At 59.0% G+C, this 14,374-nt stretch overlaps 2 protein-coding genes across 7 annotated transcripts in view; one reads left to right on the plus strand and one right to left on the minus strand.

Moving 5' to 3' along the window:
• The window catches only part of DAB2IP (DAB2 interacting protein), a 52,052-nt gene extending 39,858 nt beyond the window's left edge, over positions 1–12,194 (plus strand). For 4 of the 6 annotated variants that reach the window (XM_083374926.1, XM_083374929.1, XM_083374930.1 and 1 more), the window contains 11 exons: positions 425–979; positions 3,363–3,507; positions 3,845–3,989; positions 4,523–4,759; positions 5,290–5,491; positions 5,788–5,966; positions 6,472–7,345; positions 7,990–8,130; positions 8,583–8,785; positions 8,999–9,086; positions 10,153–11,065. In XM_083374926.1, coding sequence (XP_083231052.1) covers positions 425–979; positions 3,363–3,507; positions 3,845–3,989; positions 4,523–4,759; positions 5,290–5,491; positions 5,788–5,966; positions 6,472–7,345; positions 7,990–8,130; positions 8,583–8,785; positions 8,999–9,086; positions 10,153–10,320 — 2,937 coding nt within the window. In that variant the 3' untranslated portion in view covers positions 10,321–11,065. Of the gene's footprint in view, positions 1–424; positions 980–3,362; positions 3,508–3,844; positions 3,990–4,522; positions 4,760–5,289; positions 5,492–5,787; positions 5,967–6,471; positions 7,346–7,989; positions 8,131–8,582; positions 8,786–8,998; positions 9,087–10,152; positions 11,066–12,150 lie in introns of those variants that run through there. The other 2 variants (XM_083374928.1, XM_083374927.1) reach the window with 2 other exon arrangements.
• Positions 12,195–13,994: 1,800 nt separating this feature from the next.
• Positions 13,995–14,374, minus strand: part of LOC310647593 (uncharacterized protein) — a 117,272-nt gene continuing 116,892 nt past the window's right edge. The window contains exon 6 of the mRNA XM_083374932.1: positions 13,995–14,275. Within this exon, the coding sequence (XP_083231058.1) occupies positions 14,010–14,275 (266 nt within the window). The 3' untranslated portion in view covers positions 13,995–14,009. The remainder of the gene's footprint in view (positions 14,276–14,374) is intronic.

Below are 14,374 nucleotides of genomic sequence, written 5' to 3' on the forward strand. Positions count from 1 at the left end.
TCCCCAATTTTCCAACTTCCTTTCAAGGAGGAGGCTAGCGAGGATAGCAGATCTTGTAGTCTAGCAAAATGTCAGTTCACTGAGACCTTTGGAAAAGTTCAGGTCTGTTAAATCTAAGAGTCCATTAAATCCAAACGTCTATTAAATACAAATGTACGCTATTGGTGTCAGTTCAGCCTGCCCATATATAATTCATGTAAATGGCATTATTTGCACAAGTGTCTTGATCCGAATGGGACATTTCTCTGATGTATCTGAAGTCCACTCAATAGAGGGTTTACTGACTATTACCCAGAAGCTGTTTTGTTAGGGACATGGATAAAAGTTCTTAAGAGGGCAGATTGCTGGCCTGACCTGGGAGCCCTTTACGTATCTATGGAAGTGCAAGCCCTGGTTTACTCCTATTTCTGCATCTCCTTCCCAGGACAACAGTCGGCGGGTGGAGAACATGCTCCAGCTGTGGATTATCGAGGCCAAAGAACTGCCCGCAAAGAAGCGATACCTGTGCGAACTCTGCCTGGACGAGGCACTCTACGCCCGCACCACTTGCAAGCTGAAAACGGACAATGTCTTCTGGGGGGAGCACTTTGAGTTCAACAACCTCCCGCCCCTGCGGAGTATCGCCGTCCACTTGTACAAGGAGACGGACAAGAAGAAGAAGAAAGACAAGACCAACTTCATTGGGCTGGTCAGCATCCCGGCCGGCTCCGTTACGGGGCGCCAGTTTGTGGAAAAGTGGTACCCGGTCGTGACGCCCAACCCCAGCAAGGGCAAGTCCGGGGGGCCCATGATCCGCATCAAGTCGCGCTACCAGAGCATGAGCGTGCTTCCCATGGAAACGTACAAGGAGTTTGCCGAGTACGTCACCAACAACTACATGGTCCTTTGCTCCGTGCTGGAGCCGCTGCTGAGCGTCAAGAACAAGGAGGAGATGGCCTCGGCCTTGGTCCACATCCTGCAGAGCACGGGAAAAGCCAAGGTAAGAGCCTCGGGCCGGGGGAGGGGGCAGCAGCTCCGCCCATGCCCATGTGGAACAAGGCACGCCTGGAAAGGAGACCGATGCTCTGCCTCTACCAACCGTCACTTGCCCATCACGTCCCCTGAATTGTTTGGACTTTGCAGGGTTGAATTAAATGGTCACAAAACTGTTGTGCCCATAAACAAGTCTGGAGGGTGTGAAGCTCTTGGCAAAGCGTGGCCGGAGCTACTTGTTTCAGGCCCTGTTCCCCACTTCCTCACGGTTCCTGGCACAAACCCCCACCCCGAGGAAGGCTAGGCAGCCCGGCAGCCCCTGCCAGACGGGCTTCGTGGAGAGGGGCTCCCTTCGATCTCTGGAGAGCTGCTGGCCATCCAGATTCCTGCTGGCGGCTCCTGCCTCCTTGCTGCTTCCGCCAGGCTCCCCTTCCAAGCAGGGAAGAACTGGCGGCACTGGGCCTTGGAGGAGGGGCAACCTGGAGCAGGCGTGTTCCTGGGACCCCTGCCCACGGGTGGGTTGTGTAGCCTCGTTTATACCTCGGAGAGCACTGCAGTTTGCTGGCCAGCTGTAAATCCCCCTGGCCCGGCGGCTGCCTTCCACCCAGCCCCCTCCTCTCAGCGCAAGGAGGGGGACTGGGTAATATTTCTTACAAGAGCTGTTAGTCCAGCTAATTATGGCCTTAATCAATTTTACGAGGGCAGTCAAGGTCGTCTTTCGGGAGTAATCCTGTTCTTCTGAGAGGCATGAGTGGCGGCCAGGGAATTCGCATGTGTGCCCCCCCCTCAGGTCCCCAAGGAAGCCCCTTTCAGGTCCCTGCTGGGGCCACTTCACCTGGGGGCCCTGAAGCTGCTGCAGCCCTTCGGGCCCCGGAGAGTCCCCCACTGCCTTAGCATATGGGGGCTCCAAAGGGCTTCAAGGGGACAGCCTGACCTATTGACATGCTGGAGCCAATACGTGGACCAGGCAGATGGGCACCGGAGTTCCACACAGGGGCAGGGTTCCTTACCCACCCTACACCCTTCAGGGTGTTCCCGGGTGTCAGATCTACCTCACTGAGCCTTGGGGGGGGGTCCTGCTACCCCCTGTCCTGGGGGGCTTGGGCATCTAGGGGAGATGGCTGGCATTTGCTGAAGCAAGGAAACAGACAGCCTGGGGGAGTGAGGGCAAGCCGGGGGCATCGGGAACCAGATCATGTTTTGGGGAGGGGGGCGAAGCTGCAGCTGCCTGCCGGCCACGTGCTCTGCCGCTTCCAGGGCTCATAACCCATCTTGGTCCTAATAGCTCTGCTGCTCATAAAACCTGCCGACTCTGCAAAGCTCAGAGCCCCCAAGGGGGAAAGTGTTGCTGTGAGCCCCCCCCCAGTCCCTGCAGTATTACTTGGGGGGGAGCAGGTGGAGGAGAGGAGAGACGGAGAAGGAAGGCTCCCCACGGGAAACGGGGCTCTTCAAAATAACCTTTCCAAGTGCTTCCAATCCGCTTTCAGCCCCGCAGGAGGAGGAGGGCAGCTTCCCAGCTGGCCAAAATGACTCAGCCGAGCTCTGCAGCTGAGACGGGAGCCAGAGGTGGCTGCCTTAAAGGGGCAGCGAGTAGCCGCAGGGCCAAATAAAACAGGAGGAGCCACATCTGAGGATGGCACCAAAACTTAAAAACCTTCTCCGGAGCAAAGCCAGGCCAGGAACGCTCAAGATGGCAGCACGGGCACCAGAGAGGAGCCCAGGAAAAGGGAGGGGGCACCCAGCTTGTGGGACCCAGGTGGGTCTGAAAGCTGACAAGCGGCTGCCCCTTGGCCCGTCCTCCTCCCCTCCTGGGGTCTCCGTGGTTTCTCCTTTGCTTTTCCATTCGGGCCTCCCTCTTGGGCTGTTTCCTCACCAATCTGCCCCCTGGAAGGCTGAGAGAAGAGACCGGTCCTCAGTGAACATTGCTGCCCTGCAAGTCCTCCTTCGCACAAGCTTCTGCAGGGATTTTGGGTGGGTGGGGGAGACAGGAAGGAAAAGTGGACCAGATGGCTGCAAAGAGTTTGGGTGCTGCTTCCCCACCCCCCAAAATACATGACAAGCAAGGATGCCGTGATGCAAAGCTCCATTCCTTCATTTGCCTTGATGGAGGTGGAGGCTGTGTGTGTGTGTGTGTGTGTGTGTGTGTGGTCCCAGCACATCATTCCAACAGTGAAGTGATCCTTCTACACCCCACCCCAGACCCATCAAGGGCTGCAGAAAAGAAGTCAAACCAACTTGAAGCCCATTTATGTAGAGGCCCTCCAGGGGGGGAGAGAGAGAGAGGTGGGGGGAATGGGGGGGATAGGCAGTGCCCCATGTGCCGAGCCCTCCCCCTACCACCCATCGGGCCCAGCGCCTTCCTCCCCGCCAATGGACTCTTTCCTTCCCAGGACTTCCTGACAGACCTCATGATGTCGGAGGTTGACCGCTGCGGGGAGAACGAGCACCTGATCTTCCGAGAAAACACACTGGCCACCAAGGCCATTGAGGAGTACCTGAAGCTGGTGGGCCAGAAGTACCTGCAGGACGCCTTAGGTGAGGCAGGGGGCTGGGCCCTCCCCAGAGGGGCTTCCCCAAGCTGTTGAGGCAGCATGCAACCCATGAAATGGAGCCATGTGGTTTTGGGCACGGGGAGGTGGGGCTTCTGCATGGGGAACGTGTCCCTGGAAGGAGCTGTGCAGCGTCTCTACACCGCTCCCCTAGTCTCCTCTCCAGATTGGCAGTCATGAGGACCAGTAACTTGATTTGCCCCAGGGTGGAGGGGAGGAAACCAAGCTGGCTTCCTCCAGAAGCCCCTTAACTTTCTTTCCCTGGGCTCCCCCAGAATCTGGGGCTTCACTGGCTTCCGTTTTTCCCCTCCCCGCGCCCACAGGCGAGTTCATCAAGGCGCTGTACGAGTCGGACGAAAACTGTGAGGTGGATCCCAGCAAGTGCTCCTCCTCGGATCTCCTGGAGCACCAGAGCAACCTGAAGATGTGCTGTGAACTGGCCTTCTGCAAGATCATCAACTCGTACTGGTGGGTGGGTGGCGCTGCCAGAGTTTGCGGGGGGGGGGAGGGAGTCAGGAGTTTGTGGCAAGGAGGTTGGAGGGCAGGCAGAGTCCCAGGGAGGGCTCTCCGTCCATGCCCAGAGGCTGCGTGCTGCATTTCCTTTCCTGAGGGAAGAGGCCCGGCCACAGGTGGAGGAGAGGAAGGCAAAGCAGGCAGGAGTTGGCAAATTGAACGGGAAAATCAGCCTGGCTGCTCTTAGCACGGCAGTGGCTTCTCCTGTGCCCAGCTGCCAGGAGCGCAGGATCTTGGGAGAGCTGGCAGCCTCTGGGCCAGCCCAACTTGGCCACTTGAAGACTTGTGGACTTCAACTCCCAGAATTCCTCAGCCAGCCACGCTGTGCGGCTTGGCTTTGTTTCGGGGGAGATGCCAGTGCCCTCGGCTGTCGTCCGGATGCCCGGGGCCCTAACGCCCAGAAAGGGAGGGAGGGAGGGCCCTGCATCCCCTGGGGCGGCCCTTCCTCCTACGAAGCCCCTCTGGAACCGGCCTCCCTCTCCCCGCAGCGTCTTCCCTCGGGAGCTGAAGGAGGTCTTCGCCTCATGGCGCCAGGAGTGCAGCAGTCGCGGCCGGCCGGACATCAGCGAGCGCCTGATCAGCGCCTCCCTCTTCCTCCGCTTCCTCTGCCCAGCCATCATGTCGCCCTCCCTCTTCAACCTGCTCCAGGAGTACCCGGATGACCGCACTGCCCGGACACTGACCCTCATCGCCAAGGTCACCCAGAACCTGGCCAATTTTGCCAAGTGAGGCTCCTCTGGGTTGACCAGCCGGTTTTGTTGGGGGGGGGAGGTCATTGATTCCCAAGCAGATGCCTTTGATTCTCCCCTCCTCCTCATTTCCAACTGGAAGTTTGGTCTAAAAGGGAAGAACCCACCGCCCTCCCCAGCCTTCTGCACACACTCTTGTCTGCCCGTTGTGAGTTTTTGAAAGCCTCTGAAAGCGAGAGAATCGGTTGCAGGGGGGGGGGGCTGCGCGGCCAGCCTAGAGCTTTACTGGAAACAGAGGGAAAAGATTCCATGATATCGCTCCCCTGGCTTCCCTGGCTAGTTCTGAGCTGCTGCTTACCCTAAAAGAAAAGAAGGAAGAGAAAGAGAGAAAAAGAAAGAAAAACTGTAGCGATGCACTCTCCTAAATTCAGGGCGGGGCCCCGTGTGGCACTGCCTGGCGCTGCCCACTCCCTTCCTGGCTGGGATCGGCCTTTGGCCTAGAGGCTCCTCTGGATGAAGGAGGAAGACGGTCGTCCCCAGCGTCCTGCTCTGCTTTGGGTCTACAGGTTTGGGAGCAAGGAGGAGTACATGTACTTCATGAACCAATTTCTGGAGCACGAGTGGACCAACATGCAGCGCTTCCTCCTGGAGATCTCCAACCCCGAGACCCTCTCCAACACGGCCGGCTTCGAGGGCTACATCGACCTGGGCCGAGAGCTGGCCACGCTGCACTCCCTGCTCTGGGAGGTGGTGGCCCAGCTGGATCAGGTAATCGTCGTCACCGTCGTCGTCATATCAGCAAGACCGAGCAGTAGAGAAGATAAGCAGGAAAACAGTAGCACTACAGCCATACAACATGGGCAGATAGGCAGAAGACGTCGCTGTGAGAACGAGCTGTTTGGCAGAGTGATGGCAGGAGGGGAGAGCTCTCTCTGCGTCTAGTTGTTTTGTCACGCAGTGCCCGAGGTAGAGTGGAGGGAGGCGACTTTCCACGTCCGACGTTTCCTAGGTGAAAGTGCCTCGGTAAGAGAAGCCCGAGGGTCTGACGGTTTCCTCCCTTGCAGAACACGGCCACCAAGCTGGGCCCCTTGTCACGCCTGCTCAGGGACGTCAACGCCGCTCTGAGCAACCCGTCCTGCGTGCAGGTCTCCGTCACGAGCGATCCGGCGGCCTCCACCCCGAGTGCCGGCAACGGCATCTCTGTCGGGCTCCAGAAGATGGTCATTGAGAGTGACCTGTCTGGGTAAGAGCAAGCCAAGAGCCGAGAGAAGACCGGGCAGGCTGGTCTGGCTGTGGGAGCTGGGGAGGGTTCGCAGGGGAGGCGGTCCTGGCACTGGCGAGACTCCCGCGTGCTCTGGAGACCCTGAAGGGGGAGGGGGGAGGGGGGAGAGAAGGCTGAGTGGCTGCGGGGGGAGGCAAAGTTTGATTGCACGGGCCAAACACACACCCCCGGGACAGGTGGGCAGTGGCCCCGCATGGCACTTGGGGATGCCCCACCGGTGGTGGCCTTTGCGCCCACATGGAGACTCAGAGGACAGGGAATCATGGCGGGCGCAGAGCTCTCCTGGGCGGGTTCCCGGCAGCATGTTCTTCACCTGAGCATGGCGGATGTGATGCTTGCTTACCTGCTTGCTGTCCTCTCTCGCGTGCCCTGCCGTTCCTCCTTCTCTTCTTCTTCTTCTTCGTTGTCGTCTTCTTCTCCTCCTCCTCCTTCCTCTTCTCCTTATGCATTTTTATTTCCCCCACAGTCTGATAGATTTCACACGGTTACCGTCTCCAACCCCTGAAAACAAGGACTTGTTTTTTGTCACAAGGTCTGTGGGGGCTCAGCCGTCGCCCGCCCGGAGCTCCAGCTACTCGGAGGCCAATGAGCCCGACGTCCAGATGGCCAATGGCAGCAAGAGCCTCTCCATGGTGGACTTGCAGGACAATCGCCTTTTGGACGGCGGGGGCGGTGGGCTGGGGGCTGCCGAAGCGCTCCCCGAGAGCCACCCCTCTGCCGGGCAGGCCTGGGGCACGCGGACTCAACAGGGTGGCGTGACGGGCACTGCCACCGTGCGCCGCTCCGCACAGACGCCCACCACCCCCAACTCCGAGAACGCCCCTGGCCGGCCCCAGCTGCTGGCCCCCCTCTCCTTCCAGAACCCCGTCTACCAGATGGCGGCGGGCTTGCCGCTCTCCCCCCGGGGACTGGCCGACTCGGGCTCCGAGGGCCACAGCTCGCTCAGCTCCCACAGCAACAGCGAAGACTTGGCGGCGGCCACCAAGCACGGGTTCAGCAACCCCACCGTCCCGGAGGACTTTGCCCGGCGTGCCGGAGAACTGGCCCGCCGGCAGCTCTCAGTCGCCGAGAAGGGCGGGCAACCCACGATGCCCCGGCAGAACAGCGGTGGCCCCCAGCGGCGGATAGACCAGCCCCCTCCCCCTCCCCCGCCCCCGCCTATCACTCGGGGCAGGACCCCTCCCTCCTTGCTGAGCACCCTGCAGTACCCCCGGCCGGCCAGTGGGGGCCTGCTTTCCTCCTCGCCTGACTGGCCGGGCAGCGGTGCCCGCCTGCGCCAGCAGTCCTCCTCCTCCAAAGGAGACAGCCCCGAGATGAAACAGCGCACCCTGCACAAGCAGGTGAGTGGGGCAGGAGGCAAGCCAGGCAATGAGTCCCACGCAGCCCCTCTGAGGGGCTTCTCCAAGGGGGGGGGTCTCCTGGGTCTCTACTGCCCATGTTGACCTGACTGGCCCTCTTGGGCTGCCCGGCGCTCATCCGGCACAGAGGATGCCCATTTGGGACCTCCATCTGCTGCTTCTGCCCACTCAGGAGGAGCCGCATCTGTCACCAGTCTTGAGACCGCAGTGGGGGGACCTGCACTTCTGCCTCCCCCCCCTCAACAGCATCTCAGTTAATGCCATAAATCTTAGAGTTGTTTGTTCAGCCCCGTCTGTCTCTGTGTGAAAGTCAAGGGCCAGGCTGTCCTCATAATGGCTGCTCTGCGGCCTGGGGTCTTCTCCCATTTCCTTGCAAGCTGCATGTCTTATTGGGGCCCTTAGCTTCAGCTCCAAGAAAGCCGCCCACCTGTGGCTGATCCCCCCCTTAATCGTCACATATTAAAAAAACTCCCCAACAGAACAAAGGTCTCTGCTGTAGCTAAAGCAAAGCCTTCGGGTGCAGCTGAAGCCCTAGTGAGATGCCCACCTGCCCAGCTGTCGACCCTCCGTGTCCACTTCAGCTCCGCCTTATTCCCCCGTTTCGCCACGTGGCCCCTTCGTTGCAGGCCCCTTCTCCGGTGAACCCCAATGCGCTGGACCGCACGGCCGCCTGGCTCTTGAACATGAATGTGCAGTTTTTGGAAGAGGAGAACGCCGAGCCGGAATGCAAGCTCAGGAATAAAGACGAGCTCAGCCAGGAGGAAAAGGTGAGGAGGAGGAGGGGGCCCGTTTCTGGCTTTGGAGCCCCCGGCCCCGGGAAGAGGGAGAAGCGCTCCCTCTGAAGGCCCTGAACTTGCTGGAGGGGAGGGGGAACGCAGTGGTTGGACTTCCTTCACCCCTTCTGCCCTTCCCTCTCGCCCGCCCTGCTCACCCCGTTCTCCCAAAGCCCGGGCATTGCATCAGAAGGCCTATAAAGGAGAATATTTGCAGTTCAGGGCTGAAATGAGGGCTCTTGGGTGGTTTTCTTGCAGACGTTTCTTTGCCCAACTAGGTAACATCATCAGCGCTAGGAGGGAGGGGGGGGTTCTTGCATTCCCTTCTACCACTGATGGCACGCTAGACCCCGCCCTGCTTTCCGAGGGAGGGTGGGGGCCACAGAGATGCTGCTTGGCTGGTCCAGCCCAGCCATCCACCCCTCCCCCTTCGGCCCCCTCCCCAGTATCAGCAAGACGTGGCGGTGCTGCAGGACAAGCTGCGCCAATCTTCCAAGAAGCTGGAGGAGTACGAGGTGCGTTTCCGGTGCCAGGAGGAGGGCACGCAGAAGCTGGTGCTGGAGTACCAAGCCCGGCTGGAGGAGAGCGAGGAACGGCTGCGGCGGCAGCAGGAAGACAAGGAAATACAGATGAAGGGGATCATCAGCAGGTAAGGATGGGGGGGAGGGACATCCTTGCTGTGCCCCCCCCAAAGTTAGTCTCCGGGGGTTCCTCCAGCGGGCACCATTCCCACTGGCATAGCCCATGCTGGCATTTAGAAATGGGTGCTCAGCCAGAATTCCTTTAACAAAGGGAGGCTGTCCCAAAATGGAGGGCTGGGGGGGGCAGCACTGTTGAGAGGGGACCCCTTTCCCACCCCCAGGCTGATGTCGGTGGAGGAGGAGCTCAAGAAGGATCACTCGGAAATGCAGGCGGCCGTGGATTCGAAGCAGAAGATCATCGACGCGCAGGTGGGACCTCTCTCCCCCCCAGCTGCATTTTTGGGGAGGGGCGGGGGGGACGGGGTAGGTGTTAGGTGCGGGGAACCAAGAACGCACAAGGGGCTACTTCGGAGTAGTTTCTTTATTGCTGATAGACAAGAATCTTGCCACAGTAAAGCACAAATCTGCACTACTCTTAAATGAGATGGATTGGGGAGGCCACCCGCCTGCCCTGGCTCTCTTCCTGCCCACCAAGAATTCCAGGCTGACTTCTTGGCACCCTGGGAAAGACACACACACACACCCCTCTCTGCCGCCTTCCACCACTGGTTCCTCTCCCCACCAGGAAGAAGGCCACGCTAAGAAGCCACCAGGCCGCTTATTTCACCCGTCAGGCGGATCTTTGCCAGCCCAGGCAGAGCAAGGCTGCCAGGAGGGGTGGGCTACCTGAGCAGCTCCAGGGATTTGCCCAGCTCCTCACATCTCCGAGGCGCTCCGCAGCCCCGACCCATTAGAGGCAATCGGAGACGCTGCTGGTCTCGGCAAGAGACCCCGGCTCATCCGTTAATTAGTCCACCAGCTCAGTCGATTCAGGGTTGGGAAGCAGAGACAGCCAGGAGATCCTCGTCAGCCGCCCAAGGCGAGGCTGGAGGACAACCACCCTCCTGGGGGAGCCTCCCTCTCAAAATAATTTCATGCGGGGGGGTGGAAAGAAGAAGCTGCTCTGCTGCAGATCAATAACCCAGGCGCCTTCACGGAAAACAAAATTGTCTGGGGCTGAAAAGCCTAGAAAACAGCAAGAAAATTGCCCCAAATTTGAACTCTCCTCCCAGCCTTTCTCTGCCTTGGTGACTTTGAGCCATGTGGACTTCTGTTATTCCACAGCCAGCATGGCTGGACTTCAACTCCCAGAATTCCCTAGGTGGCATGCTGGAATTCTGGGAGTTGAAGTCCATTCTTCGGAAAGTTAACCGCTTCCTGTCCCAGATACAAAAATGCTTCAGCTGTGAAAATCCGGCCAAAGGAGGAAAGGGGGAAGCAAGGCGGGGCTCCCTTGGCAATGACCTTTGCCCTTGTCTCCCCTTTGCCCCCCTAGGAGAAACGCATCGCCTCCTTGGACGCGGCCAACGCCCGGCTCATGAGCGCCCTCACGCAGCTGAAAGAGAGGTACAGCACGCAAACTCGCAACGGGATATCCCCCACCAACCCGACTAAATTGCAGATCACCGAGAGCGGTGAATTCCGGAACAGCAGCAGCTGTTGACCCCGGGACCGGCTGCTGCGGCTGTGCGAGCGAGTGAGCGAGAGGAGAGCCTGGCCAAGCCCAGCAGCCTGGGAGGGTGATCTACCTGGCACGGGCCGGGCCCTCCAGCGGGCAAAGTCGAGTGGACCCCGAGCTCTCCTCGCCAGCGGCCCCTGGCCAGGGACGGAGCTGAGAGCGCAGAGGCCTCCCACCCAGCAGGAGTTGAGCAGTTGTCCAAAGAAGAAGCTTCAGCAGCCGAGCCGGGTCACTTCCAGGGATGCGGAGAGACTTCTGACGCACCCAAGTTCTCCTAGAGCTGCCGTACCTCCTGGCACTGCCAGCACCCTGGGTACCCGCTCGGTGCCTGGGGCTGCCTCCTCCTCCTCCTTCGTGGCACCTCCTGCCGGCCCCAGCAGACCTCAACAGGGGACGAAATTGGGGCAGGTCAGGGGCTCCATCATTGGCCAAAGGAGTCTCTGCAGAGGTGTTAGATGCTTCTCTGTGTGAGTCCCTGAAGAATGGCCGCTAGTCAGAAAACCTCGACCCCAGGCGGGAAGTTCAAACTCAGCTTAAAGATGTTCCTTCCTCAGTGAAGTTTGCAGAGTTAATTTGGGGGTCAACCTTTATCAGCACGGATCCCCTCTTCCAGCGCTTAAGCCCTTAACCATTTCTGCCCCCCCCCCAGGGCTGGAGAAAAGGCCAAAAATGGAGCGGAAAGGGCAGAAGGTGGCACGGGTGTGGTGCAGCCGGCTGCGAGGCCAATTATCTTCCATCTAGGGCATAGGTCTGCAGCCCGCGGCTCCGGAGCCGCATGCGGCTCTTTCAGCCATCTCTTGCGGCTCCCAGTCCTCTGCCATGTGCAGTCCAAAAAAAAAGGTGGGACTAAAAAAGTTCAACCAATCAGTTCAAATATGTAGGGTAGGTGCATATCTCGCCTTGGCTCCACTCTTCAGTCAAACCCTGTTCTGCACATGCGTGCATGTACGCACATGCGCACACATTTTTTTGCGGCTCCCAGTTTTTCCTTTTGTGAGGGAACCGGTTCCGAGTGGCTCTTTCACTGTTTCAGGTTGCTGACCCCTGATCTAGGGACAGGTTTTGCATGCCGTATGCTGCAAACGCAGGCAAGGAGCTCCGCGGCAGAAGCCCTGTTTGGGCAGCTGGTCATCTTTAGGAAGGGCAGACCCAAAACGTTTCCAAAGGAGGTGAAAGCTGCAGAAGCCCCCACCCACTGCCGCCCAGCCCTCCCCAAACAGCAAAAGTGAGAACCCACCTGGGGCAGCCTCGGAGGTCCTGACATCCCAGGGAAGAACGGCCGAGAGGCTGTTTTGCGGTGCCAAACAATAATCATGAAAAAAGAAGTTTCCTGTTACTAAATTAAGCTCTTAAGCCCAAGAAACAAATCCACACCAGGGCACGGTGCAGTAATGTGTCAGGATGCCAAGGCACCCGCATCTCTGCCCGTGTCTCAGCAGGAAGAAAACAACCTCTTTGCCAGCCTTTTCCAACCTGGCCCTTTGGGGGGGCAGTATTAGGGAATGGCTCCCCCCTCGATTTCCTAGTAGCAGGGGAGCTGCCATCCCACAGATAGGGAGGACCCCCACTTTATATCAAGCTGCTCACAAATGGGGTTTCTGCTTGGCGGGGCCTCTGGCGTCCCACGTGGGATCCAACCGTCCGGGGAGGGGCATTATAGACGCCCGGCGGCCAGCCTGTGGGGCAGCCTGTTTCTCCAGCAACGTGTACGGCAGGTCCCCGCATGATGGCTGCCAGAGAAGCGCCAGAGGAGGGGAAATGTCAGCCTCCCTCGCGTAGGAAGAGCGGTAACTGCCTTTCTTTTTTCTTCCACAGTCTGCGTTAGGAATAAAACGGCCCAAAGCCCAAAGCAGGCCTTGCTGGAGTCTCTCCTCTTTACTGGGGGTGTGGGTGCTGCGTGGGAAGCTGGCCACCTCGACGAGGCCGCGCAAAAGAGAGTAACCGAGCAAGGACGCAGCCTCTGAAAAGTGCCACCCCTTCCCCTAATCTGAACCGCTGGGCAGCCCTAGCCGGGCCGGTGGGTCCGTGGCCTGTCTTGGCAGTGCGGTCCGTTGTGAGACGGGGGGGGGGGGGCGTGAGGTGTAGGAGGCAGCAGCCACGGAGGAAGGAAAAAGAAGCCGGACGCTGAACCCCGCTTGCTCCAAGCGCTGGATGCATGCAAACTCTGGCCCCGGGTCCTTTCCCAGAAGACCCCGAGTTTAATACCGACAACACCCCACCTTGTGATCCCACCTGGGCCCGAACATTCACAGACAATCGTGCTGCTTTTCTGCACCCCACTCTCTCTCTCTCTCTCTCTCTCTCTCTCTCTCTCTCTCTCTCTCTCTCTCTGGGGCCAAGGAACCAATGCCTAAAGATCCGTGGCACCACCGGACGCCTCCCAGTAGTTGTTCCTTGCCCCCCAATGCCGCAGGGGGGCATCTGTAGGATGGGTGGCCACCGAGGAGGGTGCATGCAAAATGGAGCGCAGATTTCCTCAGCCACGGTGCTCCGGCAGGGTCTTAGGCTGGGAAAAGCAGTGAGCCAACCGCTTTTCCTTGCCAACCACTCCCTGGGGCCTTGGGGGGCAGCCCCCTCGCCATCCCAGAACCACAGCTGTTGGGTCAAGCTGATCCTCCCTCCCTTTGAGAGAGGCATTCATGAGACGCCCTTCCCAGTGGCTAACTGCGCTGTCCTTGGTGCTGCTGCGGACTGTCCAGGGTGCCAAATGCCACGTCACAAATGCTGGAAGCAGCCGTCCAGTAAGCCCTCTCGCCTTGCCCGCCAGAGGCCTAGGATGCCCGGAGGCTCCCCTGTGCCATCCAGGGTTCAGCCCAGCCTCTTCGGGCTCGGCCTCGACCCTTTGGTCCCTCGCTTCGTCGCCACTCAAGCCTGCGTGGGTGGGAGGGCACCCCAGCTCCGTTCTCCCAAGGGATTGCACCGGAAAGAGAGGGGGGGGCTGCTGCCATTTTGTTCTTGGGGTGCGCGAAGCCTGTTTTCTCTGTTCTTGAACTTTCTGCCATATGAACTTGTTACGATCTGTAAGATTTTCGTTTTTACAACTAATCCTTATAATACACTGATCTTTAGAAGTTGTACAGGTTCTCTTTGTAAAATGGAGAAAGATGTTTTCAAGTATCGAATATGATGTGCCATTTTTTTATTTTTGCCTGACAATATCAAAGCGGCTGCTTTGAGGAGTTCAGCATCGTGTTACAGCCACGCAGGGAGAAGCCGGGGCTGGATCTGCACCCTTGGAAACCCCAAATATGCCTGGGGGTCCAATTCCTGCTGCTTGTTTTGGAAGTGAGCTTTGTGGTCCCGCTAAATTCTGGAGAGAAAAAAGTTAATACCAAAAAAGGCAAAAGTATTTTTTTTGCAATGCGGGATCCTTTCCGAATTTGACACTCAGGCCAGGCCTGCTCGGTGGGAACAGCACCAAGTTCCCAACGGCTGAGCTGAAGGCCCTGTGGGGGACCACCCCACAATGGTAACAACCCACCATGCAAAGGAACCAGAGGCCCTGGGTGCACCCCAAATGCACGTCTGGTTTTCTGGGTGCTCTTGGGTGGCCGTGGGTTAGTTGAACCCTCAAGCGGGCGGTCTTGACCTGATCCAAGCAAGGGGTTCAGCCTCTTTCGCTTTCAAGCTGTTTGGGCAGGGAGGGGGTTTTGCCCAACATCCCCCTCCCTCCGTCAGAGCCCTCGTCGGAGTTGGAGGGCAAGCCACAGGCCCCCACCCAGCTCTTTGTCCAGCACGACAGGCTGGAGGGGTTTGGCTTGACCCCAGAGCCAAGCAGCCCCACCTCTCCCCCTGGTGGGCAAGGCCCCCCAGCTGGGCATCGGGGTGCAGAAGGTGGGGAAAGGCAAAGCAGCTGCTGGTGTGTTTTCCTGTCCGGCCCTCGTTCTCCACCACTTGCCAGACCGTGCCACGAGGGTCTGCGTGGCACTTGGGCACTTCAAGGGACCCAGAAGATGGGAGATGAAAGTCTTCACCAAAACCCCGAGGTCGGTGGGTGATCTACTGGGGAAGGACGGTGATCTTTCAACCAAAGGGGACT

Source organism: Vipera ursinii (genome assembly GCF_947247035.1).
Source record: "Vipera ursinii genome assembly, chromosome: 16".
Taxonomy (NCBI): Eukaryota; Metazoa; Chordata; class Lepidosauria; order Squamata; family Viperidae; genus Vipera; species Vipera ursinii.